Source organism: Ovis aries, chromosome 15, assembly GCF_016772045.2.
Source record: "Ovis aries strain OAR_USU_Benz2616 breed Rambouillet chromosome 15, ARS-UI_Ramb_v3.0, whole genome shotgun sequence".
NCBI lineage: Eukaryota > Metazoa > Chordata > Mammalia > Artiodactyla > Bovidae > Ovis > Ovis aries.
In genome coordinates this window covers 50,243,035-50,259,196 of record NC_056068.1, presented here as the reverse complement: position 1 = coordinate 50,259,196, position 16,162 = coordinate 50,243,035, and the positions used below count along the sequence as shown (strand labels likewise).

At 52.2% G+C, this 16,162-nt stretch overlaps 3 protein-coding genes across 6 annotated transcripts in view; 2 read left to right on the top strand and 1 right to left on the bottom strand.

Annotated features, from left to right (window-relative positions):
• Nucleotides 1-8,454, top strand: part of XNDC1N (XRCC1 N-terminal domain containing 1, N-terminal like) — a 34,041-nt gene extending 25,587 nt beyond the window's left edge. The window contains exons 14-20 of the mRNA XM_060399419.1: nt 261-425; nt 1,553-1,727; nt 4,749-4,949; nt 5,034-5,196; nt 6,421-6,513; nt 7,559-7,751; nt 8,308-8,454. Of these exons, the coding sequence (XP_060255402.1) occupies nt 261-425; nt 1,553-1,727; nt 4,749-4,949; nt 5,034-5,196; nt 6,421-6,513; nt 7,559-7,751; nt 8,308-8,439 (1,122 nt within the window). The 3' untranslated portion in view covers nt 8,440-8,454. The remainder of the gene's footprint in view (nt 1-260; nt 426-1,552; nt 1,728-4,748; nt 4,950-5,033; nt 5,197-6,420; nt 6,514-7,558; nt 7,752-8,307) is intronic.
• Nucleotides 8,455-9,947: 1,493 nt separating this feature from the next.
• LOC132657901 (short transient receptor potential channel 2 homolog) lies at nt 9,948-11,953 on the top strand. Its single transcript, XM_060400201.1, has 4 exons — nt 9,948-9,998; nt 10,131-10,260; nt 10,347-10,384; nt 11,069-11,953. The coding sequence occupies exons 1-4, from the start codon at nt 9,948-9,950 to the stop codon at nt 11,519-11,521; spliced, it is 672 nt and encodes a 223-aa protein (XP_060256184.1). The 3' UTR covers nt 11,522-11,953.
• A 459-nt stretch (nt 11,954-12,412) lies between these two features.
• On the bottom strand, nt 12,413-16,018 carry LOC101118216 (ecto-ADP-ribosyltransferase 5). Of its 4 annotated transcripts, none has more exons than XM_027979464.2 (5): nt 15,914-16,018; nt 15,519-15,709; nt 13,487-14,210; nt 12,865-12,897; nt 12,413-12,776 (listed from the first exon to the last, which is right to left on the bottom strand). In XM_027979464.2, exons 2-5 carry the CDS (start codon nt 15,600-15,602, stop codon nt 12,688-12,690), a joined length of 930 nt encoding a protein of 309 aa, XP_027835265.1. In that variant the 5' UTR covers nt 15,603-15,709; nt 15,914-16,018; the 3' UTR covers nt 12,413-12,687. The 4 variants fall into 4 exon arrangements, with proteins under 4 accessions (XP_027835265.1, XP_060255392.1, XP_060255393.1 ...); XM_060399409.1 differs by having other exon boundaries at nt 12,413-12,779; nt 13,691-14,210; XM_060399410.1 differs by having other exon boundaries at nt 13,691-14,210.
• Nucleotides 16,019-16,162: the final 144 nt, after the last annotated feature.

Sequence of the window (16,162 nt, the reverse complement as noted above, 5' to 3'; positions counted from 1 at the left end):
AACAATGTGAGATCTGGAGAGTCCAGAAAATTCTTTGAGCTCAGTTTCTCCTTCATAGACTAGGAAACTAAGTCCCAAAGAGGGGTGGAGTCTGCCCAAGGTCACTTGGCGGGTGGGTTGCCTCTCTTCTTAGCTGGCTGCCCTGGGGAGAAAAGAAACATGGTTCACTTTCTATACAAGGAAGTCAGGGCGCCTGACTGACTCCTCTTCTTCCTCGCTGGCCGTGGCCACTCCCTCCGCTCACACCCTTCTCTGTTTAGTTTGTAGCACACCCCATCTGCCAGCAAGTCCTGTCCTCCATCTGGTGTGGGAACCTGGCTGGCTGGCGTGGGAGCACCACCATCTGGAAGCTCTTTGTCGCCTTCCTCATCTTCCTCACCATGCCCTTCCTCTGCCTTGGCTACTGGCTGGCGCCCAAGTCCCGGGTACTAAGAATAGAAATAATGATAATCGTAATTTATTGAGCACTTGTTTTATGCCAAGCCCTGAGCTGGGCCCTTACTGTTCCTTTTAGGTAGTTTGAGGTGGTTCTGGAAGGCAGGCATTGCACCTGGATTTTACAGTGAAGACACAGGGAACAGAAATTCTCTTTTGTCCGCAGGAAACAGCAGAGCTGGGATTGAAACTGAGGTCTCTCTGCCTCCAAAGCCTGAGTCCTATATGCAGTCTCTCCTAATGAGACCCCCACCCCAACCTCAAATTCTTTGGGGGCCCTTTTGGACTCAGACATTTCTATTCCTTCCTATAAGCCAGACATCATCCCTGGCACTGTGGATATAAAAAAAAATCAAGACCCTGTAAACCAGGTGAGGAATAGGGTAAGCAGTGCTCCAGGAGGCAGGAAAAGGGCATCCATTCAACATCCCAGGGAAGGAGAATGCAAAGCATTAGAGAGACTGAAAGGAATTCTGTGCAGCTAAAGCATAAGTGCAAATAGCAATTAGCAAATGGTGGGAAGCAAGCAGGGGCCCAGGTTCCACAGAACCTTATGCAATGTTGGGAGCCGCTGGAGGATTGTAATGAGGTGAGAGATCCTATTAGTTTTGTGTTTTAGAAAGTTCTCTCTCCTAGGGATATGAAGGATGGATTGGGGGAGGGGTGGGAGTCCAAGAGACTGTCAGAGTGTGTGAGAGAAAGGAAAAGGATTCAGGGATGCCTTCAAGCTTCCTGGTCTGGGTGGTCGGGATGTTTTCTAGGATGGGGACACAGGAAGAAGAGGAAGATGTTTGAGATCCAAAGATGATAAACTTACTTTTTAACATGGCTGTGATCGAAGAGCCTGGGGGACCCCCCCGCCAGGGAAAGTTACTTCTGTGATCCTCAATTCCTAGCTTAAAAACGGAAATAATGATACCTATCTCCTACAGTTGTGAAGGAAAACATCAATATGAAAGGGGAAAGCCTAATATACAGTACATTCTTGATAAACGTCTGAATGAGTGAGTGAATGAAAGGAGGAGACACATGGGGGCTGAGCACTCCAGAAGTTCTCCTGGGAGGGGAGAGGTGTGAGCAGGACTCTGAGAAGCCTGCTCTCCTTCCTTCCCTGCAGCTTGGCCGCCTGCTGAAGATCCCGGTGCTGAAGTTCCTGCTGCACTCGGCCTCCTACCTGTGGTTCCTCATCTTCCTGCTGGGAGAGTCCCTGGTCATGGAGACGCAGCTGAGTACCTTCCGAGGCCGCAGCCAGAGCGTCTGGGAGACTTCACTACACATGGTTTGGGTTGCAGGTACATGGGTGAGGCCTTTTATTTGTGGTAGACTCCCTCCTGGGGACCCCCTCACTTTTCTTCACAGTGAGCACCCCTATACGGGGCGGCCCCTATGGATGCTCCCTGAATATGTAACCAGACCTCTCGGGGCTCTAGTTCACCATGGGTTTCCCTGTGATAGATCTCTGAGTATGGACCCCATTCTTCCCCTACCCTGGCATTAGTCGCTGCCCATTCTGGATATTCATATCCTCTTGCAAATAAGACACTGGTCCATGGTGTCAGGTGGCAGATCACCTTGGTCTAACGGTAGCCAGCAAGTACACCACCAGGCAATCTATCCCAAAGTTCATGGAGCAGAATGACTCATAGACCAAATTAAGATGCTTGAATCATACAGTTTATTACATAAGTACATATAAATGGTGTACTTATGACGGTGCTGTTTTAAGGACCAGATGTGAGGTCTGAGCAGAGGATACAGTAGCCAGAAGCTGCCTGGGCCCAGCACTTGATCTGCAGGAGAAACACAGGGGCACATATGTATAGCTGTGGCTTACTAATCATCCTGGTGAGCAGCTATGACTTTTCTTTGCAATTTTGTTGCAGAGGACTTGTGAGGCCACTAGGTATTACCAGTGGGGAACTAATTTAAGATCAGATGAATCCTAAGGGCCTCATCTGTCTTGTGTATATTCAGTGTGTCACTAATATTGAGTGTCAACCCTGAATATTCTACATGTGTTCACACACATATGCTCTGTGTGTGTGTGTGTGTGTGTGTGTGTGCACTCAGTCACTCCGTCATGTCTCACTCATTGTGACCCCATGGACAATAGCCCACCAGGCTCTTCTGTCCATGCAATTTTCCAGGCAAGAATACTGAAGTGAGTTGCCATTTCCTACCCCAAGGGATATTCCTGGCCCAGGGATTGAACCGGCATCTCTTCCATCTCCTACAGTGGCCGGCAGTTTCTTGGCCACTGCATCACTTGGGAAGCCCAACACGTGTGTTCTACTTGCTTTATTTGTCCAACATGTCACCTGGATAACTAACTTACATATGCTTAAGGCATACGTTTCATCCATTCTATTGGTGTTCTTTCCTTCTATAGCAAAACTGCGTTTTCTCAAACAGTTCAGCAAATGCAGTTGACAAGAATCCGCAGAGCTCTGCCGAGCATTTGGTTAGTCAGCTCAGCAGCTAGGTTGGGCACCTTCCTCATCTATCTTCTCTTGACTTACCTCTAGCTTAGCTGGCAACTCCCAAACCATCAGCAGACTAAGTCTGCTCCTCCACCCTGTAACAAGTCAGTCAGTGAGGCACAAAAGGAAATTTGGCCAAGAAACTCTGGAGAAGAAAATAAGAGTGATCCAAGAGGAAAAGTGTCCCATCCAACTGTTTACTAATCATTATTGACCTGTATTGGGTGGAGGTGAAACCAGTATCGTTCCTGCCTGCAGGGGAAGAAGTCTTAAGAAACAACATTCTTCATTTCTTCATGTAGTGAACACCTGCTGCTGGTCTATTGTGAGCAAAGCCCTGAGAACACATGGATAAATTAATTAGGATTCTATCCAGGAACTTCTCTTGTGATCCGGTGGTTAAGACTCCACACTCTCAATGCAGGGGGCCCGGGTTCAATCCCTGGTTAGGGAACTAGATCCCACACACCATATTTAAAAAAGATTCTGCATGCCACAGTTACAGATCCCACATGCTCAACAAAGATTGAAGATCTGGCATGCTGCAAATATGACCCTGTGCAGCCAAATAAAGATATTTTAAATAAATAGGGTTCCATCCACCCATTCAACATACACCACTGACAGCCATCCCACCTTCACAAGGTGCTCAGTTGCCATGGAAATGGACTCAGTTCCCACCAGGCCCTGCTTGTCTCCAGGCCCACAACCCCCACCCCTTCCATGCTGCCCCAGCTTCCGCTCCTCCATCCAGTCTCAGCTCAAACATCACTCTCTGTGAGAAGTGAAGCTTTCCCTGGTTCCCAAATCAGGGTGAGGATCAGTTCCTGAACACTCCAAAGACAGCCTCTGTTCCCCTGCTCTCCTTCACCTTAGCGCTGACCACTCTGGGCTGTAACAACTTGGCTACTTGCCCACCTCCCTCACTAGAATACGAGCCCGGGGAGGCCTGTATGTCTTCTTCACCACAGGATCCCACTGGCACATGATGGGAGCTTAATCAGTGTTTATCCAGTAGTGATTGCTGGGCCTTGTTCTGGGCACTGCGGACAAGGAGGTGAATCGACCACAGTCCCTGCCTTGAGGGGTTCCAAGTTCAGGGAGGGGAAGGGGACAGACCCAGGAAGAGATATCTTGCAGTGCTCCATGGTGACGGCATCACAGAGGTCTTAAGAGAGCTGTGAAATTCACTGCCCCGGTTAGAGAAGGCTTCGGAGAGGAGGTGAGATTTGACCTGGGTCGCAAAGGTGAGCCCAACTTCTAAAGGGTGTGGAAGGGCTTTCTAGCTGTGGATACAACCATGAGTGAAAATGCACATGCTTGTATCCAGGGAGCAGAGAAGGGCACGACGTGGCAGGGTCACCTAGCTAATGGGGTCCAGCTCCCAAGACCCTCCCTCCCCAGGCCTGGCCTTGGGCCCTGGGCTGATCATGAGCAGGTTGATAATTTGGAGCCGCTTCAAATCAATATTCTCTAAATATTTGTCCAGTGCGTATTTGGTGGAGGGCAGGGAGACCCAGATTTAGATCATCCCCTCCCAATAACCAGCCTCTCCAGGTGTTACTTTCTGAGTTTATCAGCTGATCGGATCACTGAAACTGGCCCCACAGCCACCGAGTCTGCATCAGCCAGGAGTCCTTTTTATTTCCGTGTAAGATCTTTGTGACATTGAAGCAGACTAAATGCCTACATTTTATCACTTTCAAGCCTGGGATATTTTAGATCCCCCTCTCCCGGTGGAGATGTTCCCCCCCAACCACGCCCACACACCCAGCTCCGACCTGGATGCAGGGGGTGCCTCACCCGGTGCTGGCGCCCTGCTGCCTCCTTCAGGCTTCCTGTGGTTTGAGTGTAAGGAGGTGTGGATCGAGGGCCTGCGCAGTTACCTCCTGGACTGGTGGAACTTCCTGGATATGGTCATCCTCTCCCTGTACCTGGCGGCCTTCACTCTGCGCCTCCTCCTGGCCGGGCTTGCACACAAGCACTGCCAGGATGCCCCTGATGGGGCTGCCTGCCACTACTTCACCTCGGCTGGTGAGTGCCCCTCAGCGCAGCCCTGACTCCCCTGGTCCCCTCTCTTCCTTGGCTCTCAGCCTCAGCCTATTCCCCCCGGCACAGAGCGGAGTGAGTGGCGCACGGAGGACCCCCAGTTCCTGGCTGAGGTGCTCTTTGCTGTCACCAGCATGCTCAGCTTCACCCGCCTGGCCTCCATCCTGCCGGCCCATGAGTCGCTGGGCACCCTGCAGATTTCCATGGGCAGGATGATTGACGACATGATCCGGTGCGTACCGCCTCTCCTCCGAGCATCCTCCCCTCCGATGGACCCCATCTGACCTCCTTCTGAAGTTCCCCAGCTCTAGTTAGCACAGGGGTTCTTAACCTGGGTTCCTTGTACAGGCTCCAAAGACCTTGGAAACCCTGGAACTATAGGAAAATTTGGGAATGTAAATGTCAAGATACATTTCTCTGCAGAGAGGGTCTATACGTGCTGCGTGCATTCTAAGTTGCTTCAGCTGTCCAACTCTTTGCCACTCTGTGGACAGTAGCCCACCAGGCTCCTCTGTCCATGGGGTTCTCCAGGCAAGAATACTGGAGTGGGTTGCCATGTCCTTCTCCAAGAGATCTTCCCAACCCAGGGATTGAACCTGTGTCTCTTAAGTCTGCATTGGCAAGCAGGCTCTTTACCACAAGAGCCACCTGGGAAGCCAGAGAGGATCTATAACTTTCATCTGATTCTCAAAGAGACCTATGACTCCAAAGATCAAGAACCACCGAGTGCAGAAAAAGCCCTTGGTTGGCATGCCAGTTCTGTTGCTGTCTCCATGGCAACCTGGGGCTCCACTTTCCCATATTTGAGGTGAGACACTGGACTCAGAGGTCCCTTTGGATGGTTCCCCCTGTATAACTGCTCTTGGAACTCATGGAATTATCTGGTCTTCTTGATAATTATCATCTAATCATTTACAGCCTACCTGGCCTTTCTCCCTAGTCAGAGCCCATAGTTAATGCCTGCTTCCCTGGAAATCCCCTGCCTGAGGTAGGATGGGAGTGGGTGCCCTTAATGGGAAAAAACCTTGGTTACATATGTGAACATCTTCAGCTCAGCTCAGCTTCCATCCCTCCCTGCAGCAAGCCAACTCAACTCACACACAAGACTTTAACTCTGCTGGTGAGAAATCCTGTCCAGTAGGACTCTGTGACTCTCCCCCATTCCTGTACCATATCTCAGCATCTCAGTCCCTCCCTTGGAGCCTGGACCATCCTCAACTTTGACTGTTTCAACCCAGAACCCTTTATTCTGGAGGGAGAGTTTTTGCTTCAACACCCTTTTAATCCCTTCTCATTTCCCACCCCCTAATTTCTCTCTTCTTAATAATAACCAGACTGAATGCTTGTCAAGTAGAGGCTGAGCCTAGGAGCCATCACCCCCATCCCTTTTCCTAGAGCCTGCCTTCTCCCAGGGTAGAGCCCTGAACTGAGCCTTCCCCATCCCGCTTCCTGCCAGGTTCATGTTCATCCTCATGATCATCCTGACCGCCTTCCTCTGTGGCCTCAACAACATCTACGTGCCCTACCAGGAGACCGAGCGGCTGGGCAAGTACGCCGGGGCAGAGGCAGGCCAGGCAGGTGGGAGTCTGGGCATTCTGGGCAAAAGGGGCACATGTACCAAAGCAAGGGGGTATGTTTGGAGACTAGCAAGACTTCCTCCATGGCTGGCACATGGAGGGGATTTTGAGAGAGGAGGCAGGAGAGGGGAGAGGGGCCAGGTCATGGAGCTCCTAAAGGACCTGCCAAGAAACCTGCCTTAACCAACCTTACCCAACCTGCCTTACCCTGCCTTTCCCAGGCCAGAGAGTTCCAAGTGGCCTCCCAAGCAATCATTCAATCATGAATTCATGAGTGCAACTACATGATGGTTTTATTAATGATGCTGAAGGACTTGAGGTTGGATCTCTGGATGTTTGTCAAAGCTTTCTCAAAGTAAATGGAGGCTTTATTCAGACCAACCCTTTTTTCCAAGAATCCTTGTTCATGTTCTGGCTTCTGGATGTTGAAAAACTCTGCTGACATGGTTTAAAGCATGAATCTTAGTGCTAGGGACAGGAACTACTCTTTCCAGCCTCCTTCAAGGACCCTGGTGGGATCAGTCACTCCACAGTAGCATGAACAGGCTGAGCCCTCCTGCTCTTTGATGGGTAACAGCTAAGTAAACGTATCTTTGCTAAAAACCTCAGGTAGGTTGCGTAATAGGCATCTGGACTGAGAGTAGTTAGGAGCATTTAAAGTTTGACAAACAGAACTCCAGCACATCAGCTCAGCATTGAGAAAGAACACACTGAACGCAGTGTGGAGGATGGAGGAGGTTTGGTTAAGTGTCCATCTCACCCCCATCTCCATCCAGAACATAAAGTCCCTGAAGACAGGGACTCTGCTTGTCTTGTTCATGGCTGCATCCTTAGCGCCTGTTCCTGGCACTGCTGTGTGCTCAGTAAATTCTGGCTCAGAAACAGCAAGCAGTCCAAAAGGCTTCGTGGAAGCAGAGCGCCTTTGGCTGGGTCCCCAGGGTGAGGAGGAGTGAGTCTGGGTGGCCCCCAGGCTCATCTCCCACCCCTGACATCCTACTTTTTGGCCCACTGTGCCAGTTTCAATGAGACCTTCCAGTTTCTGTTCTGGACAATGTTTGGCATGGAGGAACACAGTGTGGTGGACATGCCTCAGTTCCTGGTGCCGGAATTCATGGGCCGGGCCCTCTATGGCATCTTTACCATCGTCATGGTGATTGTGCTGCTCAACATGCTCATTGCCATGATCACCAACTCATTCCAGAAGATTGAGGTACGTGAACTGAGGACAACTCAGGCCAGAGGGAAGAAGAGAGAAAGGGAAGGAAAGGAACAGGATGCAAGGAGTCAAGAGATTGCTCTGTCACCACTACTGCCTTGTTTTGAGACTGGGGACAAGTTTTCCTCTCAAGCCCTCAATTTCCTTGTCTGTAGATTGAGGGTCTTGATGATGTTATTGTTTTTATCAGACACAAGTCTAGCGCTCATTCCACATTAGGGCTGGGAGAAAGTGTGTGTTGTGGAAGAGTAGGTGGAAACATGAGAAGTGAGAGGGAAGGAGATGGATGAGTTAGGGTTTGTGGGCTGGAGAACAGGCTGGCAGGAATTGAATGTCAGAAGGAGGCAAGATGATGGGGAGGAAGTGGGAAGTGGGGTACAAACGGGAGATGTGGATGATAGGTGAGGATGGAGACAAGAGTAGGGAGAAGAAAGTGGTGGCACACAGGAGATAAGAGACCAGAGGACTGGGGGAAATGGGGCAGACTGAGTGGGCAGGAGGGCTAGGCACCAAAGTGGTTCTTCCTGAGCCCCCGCTTCCTCGCCCTCAGGACGCTGCTGACGTGGAGTGGAAGTTTGCTCGCTCAAAACTCTACCTATCCTACTTCCGAGAGGGCCTGACATTGCCTGTGCCCTTCAATATCCTGCCCTCCCCCAAGGCCATCTTCTACCTGCTCAGGTGAGGACCTCAGAGCTCTCACTCCCAAGCCCCAGCACTCAGCACACCCACCCCACTCCTGCCCCATCTCCCTGGACCCCTTCCCCTGACTAACCCCTTCCCACCATCTCAATGTCTCAGGAGAGTTTTCCGCTTCATTTGCTGTTGCCACTTCTGCTGCAAAACCAAGAAGCCAGACTATCCCCCAATCCCCACCTTTGTGAGTATCTCATGTGCTTGTTGTGAGTCTTCCTCACCACAGGCTTTAGCTGCACTCTGTACCATCCATTTGGCTGAACACCCCTGGCTCATCTGTCTTCCCCGGTATGTTTGCAGAAAGTCTCCCAGTTCCTACTCTCTCCTGTGGCCTTTCCCCCTTCCTGGCTCTGGCCATTCCCTAAATCTCCAATCCTATATCATGCAGTTTAAAATGAAGTCCATGCCACCCTCCTCTCAAGCCACCAATACCCGGTAATCTCCAGGCAAAACTTTTTACCCTGAACCGAGCCAAGAAACTGTTGAATGTTTTCCACAGTAAAACATTTAGAAGCTAAGGGAAGAATGCCACACACACTGGGAAATTCGAAGGTGACTGAGGCCTGAGAGAGGAGGGCAGGCCTCCAGGGGACTAACTTACCTCTGCTTCTCTGCTCCCTAACTCAGTCTGGCTTGGCATGAGACCCCTCGTAATTCAGATAGCATTATTGCAGGGGGTCCCATCTTTTCCCCTTAAAACATGTTACCTGAGGGTCTCTCTAAGGTCAGCTCTGTGAAGCCATAGGCCAGCACTGAGGCTCAGAGGCCCCTGGATCCCCTGATGAGGTAGGCCTTCCCTTATCTGATTGGTCAATAGTTTGTTTAATAAATACTTACCTAAGCACACCTATGCTGGAAATAAAGATATGCAGAATGGTGGACCCTTGAAGTACTGACAGTCTAGAGCAGCAGAAAGAAACGGCATGTAGGATCTTTCCTGACCAGGGATCGTACCAGCATCCCCTGCATTGCAAGGCAGATTCTTAACCACTGGACCATCAGGGAAACCCACCATCTCCATATTCAGTCTGGAGACATTCAGCCTGAAGAAGCTGAGCAGCTTGGCTCAAGGCTCACAGAGGCAAAGTGACCAAGCTGAGATTTCGGCCTGTTTTCTGAGCCCAGCACTTTGCCATCTTCACCTCTGCTCCCTCTCTCTATTATCTGCCCCAAAGGCCTGACTTGCCTTCCTGGTTCTGTCCTGAGGTCTGAAACTGGACCTAGAACCAATCACTCTAACTTGCACGATGGTTTCCATTTCCTTGGCATGAGCTAGTCCATGCAGATGCATCCCCATATCCTCTAGTCTCCCCTCTGAGGAATTGGAAGGACAAGGTTAACCTGCCCTGACTCAGATCAAGGATGGGTTGGTGGCACGAGAGAGCTCAACTCTGTCCTGCTCAGCATTTCTCCTTGCCCACTCCCCTCTTCCTCCTCTTCCTCTCCTAACCCTCACCCACCTCCCTCCCTGGTTCCCTTGCACTCAGCCATTCCACAATGTGCGGCCTCCATCCAGACTACCTGCCAGAACTACATGAAGGTCTGGATGTGCGGCCTTCGGGGACACACAACTCTGCACAGACCGCGCCTCCATCCTTCATTGCCTGGGGGAGGTTGCAGTGAGGAGAAAAAGGCTAGGGGCTGAGGAATCCCTCTTACTCTCCTGTCTTCCCATCCCAGGCCAATCCTGGGGCAGGGGCAGGGCCTGGGGAGGGAGAGCGTGGATCCTACCGGCTTCGGGTCATCAAGGCCCTGGTGCAACGCTACATAGAGACTGCCCAGCGGGAGTTTGAGGAGACTCGTCGGAAAGGTTAGTTGCTTACTTCCAAGGCTTTCCCATTCCTGTCCCTTGCTCATCTGGAACACCCAGCCTCACACCCCTTGTCCAGCCTGCAGTTCTCTCTGTGGCCCCCTCTGACCCACCCTTGGAAGCCGCAACTTGCAGAGAGTGTGTGCCCTTGCACTCAATAACCCCTGGCCCCACCCCCCATTCAGACATTTATCCCACTCCCTTCATTTATCCCTTCATTCCTACCTTCATTTATGTGTTCACTTATTCTCTCAACCATTCCCTTATGCATTCACTCTTTCACTTTATTCATCATTCATTCACTCAGAGTTCATTGCTATGCCCCCTTGCTCCCAGCAGGGAGACATGGGAAGCTTTCAGTTTGGTGAGGAAGAGAAACCATCTCCCTACTCAGGAAGTGCTTTAAAAAAGAGAAACAAATTGCAGTGAGAGCTCAAAGGAGAGGAAGAGCCTATCGTGGGAAGGCAGAAGGCTAGAGTACCAGAAGCTGGAGAGAGAGAGAGGGTTGGGTCTGCACTCGGCCCTGAGGGTGGGTGTGAGCAGGACAGATGTAAATGGGGAAGAGGAGGACTGGGCAGATATACATATATCTACCCATAGACAATTCTCATCCCTATGGCTCCTGACCCCTCTCTGGTCCATAAGACCTTCATTTTGCTATCTTCTAAACCCTTACCACCCGAGCTCTGCTGATGCATCCACCCTGACGCAGCCTGCTCACTTGGCCCACAACCCAGTGCCAGTCCCTCGCTTCCTCCAGTTCTCCTCCTTCCGGATGCTCCAGCATGCCCTCCCCTGCTGAGGGTAGAAATGGACCAGGGCAGACTCACCTTCTGAGAGACACCCCCATCTCTACTCCCACCCCCCAGACCTGGGCAACAGACTGACAGAGCTGACCAAGACGGTGTCTCGACTGCAGAGTGAGGTAGCAGGTGTGCAGCGGGCTGTGGTGGAGGCAGGGCCACGCCGGCCTCCCGGAGGAGCCAGCATCCTCAGTCGCTACATCACCCGAGTGCGCAACAGCTTCCAGAACCTGGGGCCCCCCATCCCTGAGACCCCAGAGCTGACAGTGCCAGTGACAGTGGGGACCCAGGAGTCATCAGAAACAGGGCTTCCAGATGCTGGAGGGGCTCAGGCTCCAGCCTCTGGGGAATCTGGCCCCTCCTCCCCAGCTCACGTATTAGTGCACAGGGAGCAAGAATCAGAGGGGGCTGGGGACCTGCCCCAGGAGACAGACCTGGGAGCCAAGGAGGGGACCTGATGCTGGGGAGGGTCCCTTCTTCTGTTGCTGACTAGAGCAGCCTCAGAGAAGGCGATGGCCCCCCACTCCAGCACTCTTGCCTGGAAAATCCCATGGACGAAGGAGCCTGGTGGGCTGCAGTCCATGGGGTCGCTAAGAGTCAGGCACGACTGAGCGACTTCACTTTTGCTTTTCACTTTCATGCATTGGAGAAGGAAATGGCAACCCATTCCAGTATTCTTGCCTGGAGAATCCCAGAGACAGAGGAGCCTAGTGGGCTGCCGTCTATGGGGTTGCACAGAGTCAGACACGCCTGAAGCGACTTAGCAACAGCAGCAGCACAGCAGCCTAGATAGCCGAGGGCGGGGGTCACTTCGTGGGAGCCCCTGCTGCTTTTCTTGCCTCAATAAAGCCTCTGCTCTGGAGCTCAGATGTCTCCAGAAAGTGTGAGAATCTCTGTCTTATAATGTTTTGAAATCACCAACGCTGAAATGAACCCTGGTGGGAGACAGACACAGAAAAATGGCTTGCTCTGGGGACCCAATATCTTGGGCTTAGGATCCTACTTTGAGCTCCTTCAGACTTTTGATGGAACTGAAACTGGGGGGCAAGGGTCCTGGTTTGAAAACAACCTCTCTGACCTTCAGCAAGTTGCTTCCTTCCTTGGCTCTGCATTCCTTGTCAGACAAACGGCCAAGGAAGCCATCTGTCCCCCTTCCTGCCTTCCAGGTTGTTGTGAGGAAACTCTCTGTCTATTAAAGCATCTGGGTTTGCAGGCTATGGTATGTGACAAGGGTCTGCACCTGGACCATGTCTAAAAGTGATCAAGAAGTCATTCATTTTAGTCCCTGAGTCCCATAAGACCAAAGCAGGGCAGATAGTCCAGTCTCGTGAAACAAAGCAGTCATGAAATTTGATGTCATCACACTGCAGCTCTGTTTAATGGAGTGGCCATCACAGCACTACCCTTGCTTGTTCTGAGGAGTCCCCACCACAGAGCAGGGCTCCCTCCACCCTCCCATGGCCTCAGATCCCCCGACATCCTGGTTGAAGACATGGCTGCTAGGTCTGGGTCTGAAACCATCTTGTTGCTTCTCTAGGCTCTTCGAAGCCTCCCTTCTTCATCTGGAGGTCACATGTTCCCAGGACTCCTAAGTGGCAGGCATTGAACGTTCAGAGCCCAGCTCCTAAGAGCTGGAACCCCCAAGAGGCCAAGAGCAGGGTCTTCCAGGAGAGCAGAGAAAAGGCCCCTTGGAGAGTGAGTCTGCCTGCCCGCCTGCTGGAGAGAGAAGAAAAGACAGTGAATGGTCAGCAGGGCCAGTGGGGAGTCAAACAGCCAAGGGAGGGACCTGAGGGTGACTCACTTGGCACAGACTCACAGCTCGGCCTCTTCTTCTCTGCAAAAGACACCACAGTGAGGCCTCCAGGTAGACAGACCCTCACACTGCAAACTTCCTTCCCATCAGGCCCTGGCAAGTCCACTCCTCATCACAATTCACCTTTCCCTTTTCCCAAATACATGTCTGACTTCCATTCCTCCTCCTTCTGCAAGAAATCTTCCCCGTTTGCCTTTCCATCCCTGCCCCACCCTGGCTCAGTCACTTTGTCCTGCCTCAGCTCTGGGGAATAGCACATGTGGGTCCCATCAACCCACTACGCCCATGGCCTCCTGAGATCTGAAGAAGTGCTCCTGCCACTTTCCTCTGCTTATTGCCCTCCTTAACCAGGTTCTTTTGGTCTATTAGACTGTGTACCAGAAGGAAAACTTTGAGAACATTTAGAGAATCATCTGAAAATATCACATGTGCAGAAAACACTTATCTGACTATCTCTGAGCTGGCAGAACCTGAGTCACAGAGAAAAATATCTCCAACTAGCTTCTGGCCCTCAACGTCCTCATGAATGACGTGGGTCTCTTGAAGGCCCTGGGGACTGAAATCAACTGGGGACCTCCTGGCAGTCCTGCTTCCCTCATGCATGGCTCACCACCCAGATAGGCGCAGTTAAAGTGGCTGCACATCTGATCACTGCTGGAGAGAGTCACCAGGCTTCTGTTTCCATCCTTAGAGAAACCCGTCACCACGAAGACTTCATGCGGGGGGATCAGCACCTCATGCTCTTTAGGGAAGACAGACAGGGCCTGGATGGGGGCCCCAAAGCAAGTCCTTAGAGAGAAGAAAGTGGCATTACCAAATCCACGGGCCACTGTCTCATCCAGGGAACTGGAGGTAAACTGGCCCAAGCGGATAGAGTCCCCCACACTCTTGGGTTCAAAGTGAATGGTGCCCATGCCACGGAACACCACCTGCCCAGGTTTCCTGCTGCAGCCCCCACCTCCCCGCAGCAGCTGCAGGGCCCGGGTCAGGTAGAAATGCAGGGCCTTGAAAGGGAAGTGGTTCATGTAGGACTCCCAGGAGCCACCGCCAGTCCGCACAGCCTGGTTCAGCTCCCAGTACAAAGTGTTGGATGAGTTGGTGTAGACCATGATGGCGATTCCGTGCTGGCTTCTGAAGCCAGGAGGCAGAATGAGCCCTGGACGTTTTTGCTCCCAGGCCTTCTGGGCTGTCTTCCAGGACTCTCGCAGCAGGGGATGGTTGGCCATCTCCTTCTCTAACAGAAGCACTGCTTTCTCCTCCATCTCCTCCGAGCAGCCCACATAGGCATCATCGAATGTATCTGGAGCCAGGCTCAGGTTCTGGATGGAAATATTCTGCAGTAATGGAGAAAAGGAAGAGAGGAGCCACACAGGAAAACATAAAAGTTCAGGGTACTGGAAAGAGGTCCTGGTGGAAGATCAGTTTAGAAGCACAGACTCTCAGTCTGGGACTTCCCTGGCAGTCTAGTGCTTAAAACTCTGAGCTCTCTATGCAAGAGGCAAAGGTTCAGTCCTTGGTCAGGGAACTAAGATTGGCTGCACTGTGGGACCAAAAAATACTCCCACCCCCCAAATGTCCCCAAATCTCATTTCTATGCCCCAAATAGTGTGAAATTTGGCAAGAGCTCCAAAATTTAAATAACAGGCACTGCTGCTGCTGCTGCTAAGTCGCTTCAGTTGTGTCCGACTCTGTGCGACCCCATAGACGGCAGCCCACCAGGCTCTCTCATCCCTGGGATTCTCCAGGCAAGAACACTGAAGTGGGTTGCCATTTCCTTCTCCAATGCATGAAAGTGAAAAGTGAAAGTGAAGTCACTCAGTCGTGTCTGACCCTCAGCAACCCCACAGACTGCAATCTGCTGGAGTCGGTCAAATATGGTTAATTCCTGAATTCACCACTTACTGCTTGTGGGATCTTGGTCAAGTCTCAACTTTTCTGGGCTCAGGTTCTCCCCCTATACACTGAGGATACCTCCAACCTCATAGGGTTATTGTCAGGACTGCTTATAGATCCTCACTGTGTACTAACTAAGAGGAGTCATCTATCATTAGAGAGGTTCCTGCACGTGGTGGGACGTGGCGCTGGATGACCTCCAAGAACCTTTCTGGCTCTGAGACTCACTGTGCAGATAACATACAAATATGCACTCAATCTCCAATGACCTGACCCCAGCCTGACTCTTTCCCTCTCCCACACAGGCATGTAGACACCACACCAGGGCCCTGTCAGCTCTGAGACTCAGTCCTCTCCTGCTCTAGAAGCTTGCATCCTCCACCCTTTGGTGGGAGTGGAGAGGAGGTCAAGCCCTGGTCTGGGAGGGGCTGCAGGAGGGTGGTACACAGGTAACCCTAAGGAGTGTGTGCAGGCTGGGCCCGGGAGATCTGAAGTGAGAGGAGAAAGCTGGAGGCTGTCCCGAGGGAGGAGGGTATGAAGGCAGGAGGGTCACAGGAGAACCAGTGGGTGGAGGTGGGGTTCTGGGTGATGGAATGGGAACTTGGGGCTCCCTGCAGTGATCCTGAGAGGAAGCAGGTTCAGAGGATGACATCCTAGAGAAGCATCTCTGGGAGGGATCTTTGAGGAGTCAGGCCCTCGGTCCCCCCAAAGCGTTCCTTACGTGGCAGCAGATAGTTCCCCCCTGTTACCTGCCAGGGGACAGACGGGCGGACACCGCTGCCGAGGGTGTGGAGGCTGAGGCAGCTGAGGGCGATCAGCAGAGCTGCCAACATTATTCCTCAGAGACACTTGGAGAGTGAGATCCAGCTGAGGGTGGGACCAGCGATGGTCCAGGCTTGGCTTCGATGGGCTGGGGGACAGAGATTTGGCCCGGCAGGTCCTGGGCGGGGCCCAGGGCGGGTCTAAGTGAGTGGGCGGGGTTTGGGTTTTAGCATCCGCCGCCTTCACCCCAGCACCTCAGTCTTTGCTCCCGTCCTCCCGGCCGCCCTGCCGGAGTGCTCAGCAACTTTTGCCCCGGAGGTGATATAGGCGGATGGGTAATTTGGCTCCGCTTGGAAAGAGGAGATGGGAGCCAAGGACCCACCTGGAGGTGGCGAAGACCCAGAGCGGGGAAAAAGCACTTAAGTTTCTGGGCAGTCGGGGCTGAAGTCTATGCGGGCTCTACGATGTCCTCTGTCCCCGGAGTCCCGCAGATCAACAAAGTCCGCGGCTATGTATAGTACCGGTGGCGGTAACCCGACACCTCTCTTCCACAAGACACCAGGGTTGGGGGAGAGGGACTGAGGGCTGTAACTCCCCTTCCCAGTGTCTGCGCGGTCTTTCTCGAGGACCT